At 46.8% G+C, this 6,000-nt stretch overlaps 1 protein-coding gene across 1 annotated transcript in view; it reads right to left on the bottom strand.

Annotated features, from left to right (window-relative positions):
* LOC134965256 (L-amino-acid oxidase-like) overlaps positions 1-5,449 on the bottom strand; it is a 65,038-nt gene extending 59,589 nt beyond the window's left edge. Inside the window, exon 1 of the mRNA XM_063941750.1 lies at positions 5,263-5,449. Within this exon, the coding sequence (XP_063797820.1) occupies positions 5,263-5,449 (187 nt within the window). The remainder of the gene's footprint in view (positions 1-5,262) is intronic.
* Between the last annotated feature and the right edge of the window lie 551 nt (positions 5,450-6,000).

Here is a 6,000-nt window from a genome sequence, read left to right on the forward strand (position 1 = left end):
GGATTCAGGTCTGGGGAAAGGGCAGGCCAGTCCATAGCATCAATGCCTTCGTCTTGCAGGAACTGCTGACACACTCAAGCCATATGAGGTCTAGCATTGTCTTGCATTAGGAGGAACCCAGGGCCAACCGCACCAGCATATGGTCTCCCAAGGGGTCTGAGGATCTAATTTCGGTACCTAATGGCAGTCAGGCTACCTCTGGTGAGCACATGGAGGGCTATGCGGCCCCCCAAAGAAATGCCACCCCACACCATTACTGACCCACTGCCAAACCGGTCATGCTGGAGGATGTTGCAGGCAGCAGAACGTTCTCCTTGGCGTCTCCAGACTCTGTCATGTCTGTCACATGTGCTCAGTGAGAACCTGCTTTCATCTGTGAAGAGCACAGGGCGCCAGTGGCGAATTTGCCAATCTTGGTGTTCCCTGGCAAATGCCAAACGTCCTGCACGGTATTGGGTTGTAAGCACAACCCCCACCTGTGGACGTCGGGCCCTCATACCACCCTCATGGAGTCTGTTTCTGATCATTTGAGTAGACACATGCACATTTGTGGCTTGCTGGAGGTCATTTTGCAGGGCTCTGGCAGTGCTCCTCCTGTTCCTCCTTGCACAAAGGTGGAGGTAATGGTCCTGCTGCTGGGTTGTTGCCCTCCTACGGCCTCCTCCACATCTCCTGATGTACTGGCCTGTCTCCTGGTAGCGCCTCCATGCTCTGGACACTACGCTGACAGACACAGCAAACCTTCTTGCCACAGCTCGCATTAATGTGCCATCCTGGATGAGCTGCACTACCTGAGCCACTTGTGTGGGTTGTAGACTCCATCTCATGCTACCACTAGAGTGAAAGAACCGCCATCTTTCAAAAGTAACCAAAACATCAGCCAGAAAGCATAGGAGCTGAGAAGTGGTCTGTAGTCACCACCTGCAGAACAACTCCTTTATTGGGGGTGTCTTGCTAATTACCTATAATTTCCACCTGTTGTCTATTCCATTTGCACAACAGCATGTGAAATTGATTGTCAATCAGTCTTGCTTCCTAAGTGGACAGTTTGATTTCACAGAAGTGTGATTGACTTGGAGTTACATTGTGTTGTTTAAGTGTTCCCTTTATTTTTTTGAGCAGTGTATTAACTATCCCTTGATCTACCTGCTCCCGTTCTGTGTACTTATGGGAATGGATTTGACAATGTCTTGCTTTGGCTATGACCCTGGCTTCATTTTCTGACTATACACATGCATTTAAATGTCTGTTCTATAAATGTAATTTTGTTTTTATCTGTATCACTTACATTTCTACAGGTTTGTAGAAATGTAAGCGATTGTACAAAAGAAGCATTTATATGAACTTTTATAGTGGCATCACTGGGGTCGATGACACCCAGTGCACACACCTGGAAAGGGTGCATGGCTTTACGACACACCTCTGGTTTAATCACTCTGTGGCAGAGCCAAACCTAGACATTTTGGTGCCTTGTGCAAGAAGGAGCATTAGTGTCCCCCCAGACAGTGGGTACTATACATAATATACTGTAGTGCTGGTGGGCACCATATACTGCAGTCTGTAGGTGGGCACTATACAGTACAGTCAGTGTGCATAGGCACCCGGTGACAGCAGCTTGCATGAGAGCAGAGTTTGGCACACAACATCCACCCTCAATCCTCCCACAGAGTGGTCTTTGGGTAACCTCCCCCTCCCTCTCCCCATAAAAGGCTGCAGTGCACCAAGGGCTCCTCCTGTACAGTAATGGGGATGTGAGCTCCTGCCAGCCAGCATCTGCACCATGAAGACCATTTTTGGTCTTCATGGTGCAGATGCTTGCTGGCTGGAGGGAGAGGGGGGGGGGGGGGTTCAGAGTAGGGCTGGCAGCATATGGGGGGTATAAGCAAGATGGCAGAGAGTGGAGGTGACAGGATAGACGAAGAGTGGCAGCTAATGGGACTTACTGGCATGGCAAAAGGAGAGTGGCAGATCATGGTTGTAACTGCAAATGGTTGGTAGATAGTGGGGTGACTGGCAAGGGGTGGTAGATATTGGAGGTGATGGGATAAAAGGAGGGTGGCAGATAATGGGGTGGCAGAAGAAGATCATGACAATGCTTGGCAAGGTGTGGCAGATAGTGGGGTGACTGGCAGGGGGTGGCAGTCTTATACCAATGTATTAGATTTCATTTGAACTGTACAGTATATAAGCACTTTAATCAACTAAACCAATGGTTCTCAACCCGGGGTACTAGCTGTGATGTTCAGGGGTACTTAAAAAACTACTTGAAAAAATATCTGTGCTGCCGAGGTGGGGCAGGACATCCAGGTGATAGTGAGATACATAGGAAAGAAGTTTCCTAAGGATCTCTACCTCTATTATTACAGTAGGAGCCTGACTGATAACACAATAAAACAGTCTTTTATACCTGTAAAAGAAAGCATATCTGTTATTGTCAATTTAAAGTTTTAATGCATTTTAATATGTACAGTAATATATAAACACACCAGACAAAATAATATGGAATGTGGAAAGACAAGTGGTATAAGTTCAATGACGTGGGATGTGAACATACGTGTAGATGGTGACACTAAAACTATTGGATGATCATTGTGAATGTCTAAGGTATTGATACAATGGGGGTCATTCCGAGTTGTTTGCTCGTTATTTTTTTCTCTCAACGAGCGATTAGTCGCTAATGCGCATGCGCAATGTCCGCAGTGCGACTGCGCCAAGTAAATTTGCTATGCAGTTAGGAATTTTACTCACGGCATTACGAGGTTTTTTCTTCGTTCTGGTGATCGGAATGTGATTGACAGGAAGTGGGTGTTTCTGGGCGGAAACTGGCCGTTTTATGGGAGTGTGTGAAAAAACGCTACCGTTTCTAGGAAAAACGCGGGAGTGGCTGGAGAAACGGAGGAGTGTCTGGGCGAACGCTGGGTGTGTTTGTGACGTCAAACCAGGAACGACAAGCACTGAACTGATCGCAGATGCCGAGTAAGTCTGGAGCTACTCAGAAACTGCTAAGAAGTGTCTATTCGCAATTCTGCTAATCTTTCGTTCGCAATTTTGATAAGCTAAGATTCACTCCCAGTAGGCGGCGGCTTAGCGTGTGCAAAGCTGCTAAAAGCAGCTTGCGAGCGAACAACTCGGAATGACCCCCAATGTGAATTTGTTGAGATATTGCTTCTTTTTCAGGTGGAACCATTGGTCATACACGTGACGAGACTGAGTGGTAAAAGGGAGCCATTGTTTTTGGTCTGAGAGCATGGCCATAGCCTGGAGGAGGTGGCTGAGTTTGCTGGTGTACCCTCATAGATAGTAAGTAGTATTCATATGCAGTGGAAGAAGCATGGACACCATGAATATTAGCCCCCACCCATTGTCTTTTATACCTTCATACACACCAAGTCAGTCACAACCAGGTAGTGTAGCTGTGTGTAGCTGTAATAAGCAGCAGGATTATTAACCCTATCTTGTTCTGAACCTCAAAACGAGGAAAAGTACCCTCTGCAACATATGCTTCCCCTAGTTTTGCCATACTTGGCAAAGCGGTCTCTTTACCTGGAAAATATTTCCCTTTTCCTAATTCCCCCTCTTTTAGCTTCACTAACTTTGGCAAAACTCATATATCAGGCATAGTGTAGTTTTGATTTTCCTGTAACCTCCCTCTGTGTTTTTTTGAGGTGGGGGTTGAGGACGTAAAGGTATGCACAACCCTGGACTAAACCTTTGTGGTGGAAGCTTCTGTTGAGGAAGCACTCCCTCCACCCATGGGTTTAACTGGTTACCGTGATAGACCTGCTCCCTTTGCCATCTATCCAACTGAACACTCTGTAATTTACCGGTCTTATGGGCTCTATTACATCATAAGGGCCTTGCCCATGTGCACACAAAATGCCCTCTTGGATGGGCTCCTGGATAAGTACCAAGAGCTGTTTAACTATCCTCTCTTGTACCACCACTAACCTGTATATCAATTGCTTTCTATAATAAAGTATGGTTCTCTCTCAGCCAGTCTCTCAGCCTTCCAAACTCCATTTACTCTCGCAACATGCTTGTATGCACTCCCCAATACACAATTATTGAATTGTTCTCAAGCAAAGTCCTGGAGTGTCACAGATCTGAACACAGGAGGCCAATCTTCTCTACCAGCTGGCAAGTTTTATTCTTCCTTCTAATCTTCTCTTGCCAGGCCTTCTTCCTCATGTCTTCAGGAATGCGAGAGTGGTCTGATTGCAACCAAAGTCTGGTACCCAGGTTCCAGACATTGCTGCTTCCTGATTTCTCCCTCCAGTTTTGGAGTCTGAGTAACAGGATCATGTAAGTCAGACATCCAGCCAGTGACTGGATGCCGGCATGTCCAGACTAATTTGGTCGAGTAGAATATCTTGGAACAGTGGAAAGTCTAGCCCCAGAAAAGGGGATATGGCAGCTAATTGCTGCCACTATGTCAGGTTTGTGTTAGTGTCTGTTCCCGGAAGGGACACTAGTGGGTCAGTGGGGGTGCTATGGAGGAAATGAGGAGACTGAAGGAAATTCCTGTGCATGTGCGCAAATGATGTTTATTTATAAATACACACAGTTAATATTGGCAACTGGAGCAATGAAGATAATAATATACAATTCAGCATGGAAGCGGATAGAGTCTCTGGAATATATAGTCTCTTAGAGATTGTTTGGTCTTGGAACCAATGGTAACCTGGAGTAACCGATGATAGGCCTTGGAGCAGATGGGAGCTTGGAATAAAACTACCCAGGCAGTTGGTGTGTTTAACAGCAGCAGAACCAGATTTGCCTTTAGCAGGAGACAGGCTGAGAATTAGAGCAGGATTCTTCATGCAGGTGAATTAGAACAGTACAGCAGAATGGCAACGAGCAGGTGAGAATAGTAAGGCAGCACCTGGAGAGAGTCTCTAACTGCTAGTAAATGTTGAAGCAGAATGCAGATGGAGCTGCAACAAAACTAGATGGCTGGTACCTGTAGATCCATGGCGCAAAGACACAGGGGAATCTCAGAAGACAGGAGACTGGAGCCAGGAGGCACTTGTTCACAGGATGTGAACCGTTGTTCAAGGCAATGATTCTGAGCTGGAACTCAGGCTATTTACCCCCTGGTCAGCAGCTACTGGATGAGTGAGTCATGTGTGTAGACACAGAGCAGGATTGGATGATACCAGATCAGCTGACCGCCAGTGTCATGGCGGCACCCATGCAGTGCAGATGGCGAGAACACAGCAACCTCTGGTGGCCTGTGAACCAGTGCACTGGTAAGGGACATACCGCTAAATGCTGATTCCTGACACACTACTTGCATCATTTGTCCCCTCACAGTACCAGGAAGCCAGACACAGTCAAATTCCTCAGATGTCCCATGGGCACATAGAACTTTTACTGGTGGTAGCCAGTCTGTCAGGCCTTCTGGAACTGAAATGCTGGACAGCAAAGTGACTTCACTGGCTGAATCCATAACTACCAACACCGTTGTTGTATCAGGAGAGGCACCCAGAATAGCAGTGGGCTACCCGTGGACATGGTCAAGCAGACAGAAACACAGGACCTAGTCGACCCACGAAACAATCCATTGGTTCCTGGTGATTTGAACAACTCCACTGAAAGTGGCCAGATTCGCCACACTCAAAGCACCCTTCTGTGGTCAACTTGCAGTCTGTGCCAACATCTTTGGTTTTGGCCTGACATCTAGCCTGACAACCTTCTCCACTGTCTGGCCCAAATTTCCCAAAGTGTAATATCGGTCAATGGCTATCATGAGCTCTTCAAATAAATGGTCGATTGTGAGAATTTCCAAGATTTTGCAGGCCAGATTTCGGTTTGTTAACTTCACCAGGTCAACCGGCTGAGCATGCATTGCAGACCCCAGCCTATTTTGCCAATAGTGAAAATGTTGTGCCTTCCCAGGGTGCATAGCAGCCACATTAGTTAAGGCCCAGAGGATTTCCTCCATCTTGCTATCTGAGGCTATGCAATAACTAAATTTGGCATCCCTGAACATACACCAAC

The sequence above is a fragment of the Pseudophryne corroboree genome, chromosome 10 (assembly GCF_028390025.1).
Source record: "Pseudophryne corroboree isolate aPseCor3 chromosome 10, aPseCor3.hap2, whole genome shotgun sequence".
Taxonomy (NCBI): Eukaryota; Metazoa; Chordata; class Amphibia; order Anura; family Myobatrachidae; genus Pseudophryne; species Pseudophryne corroboree.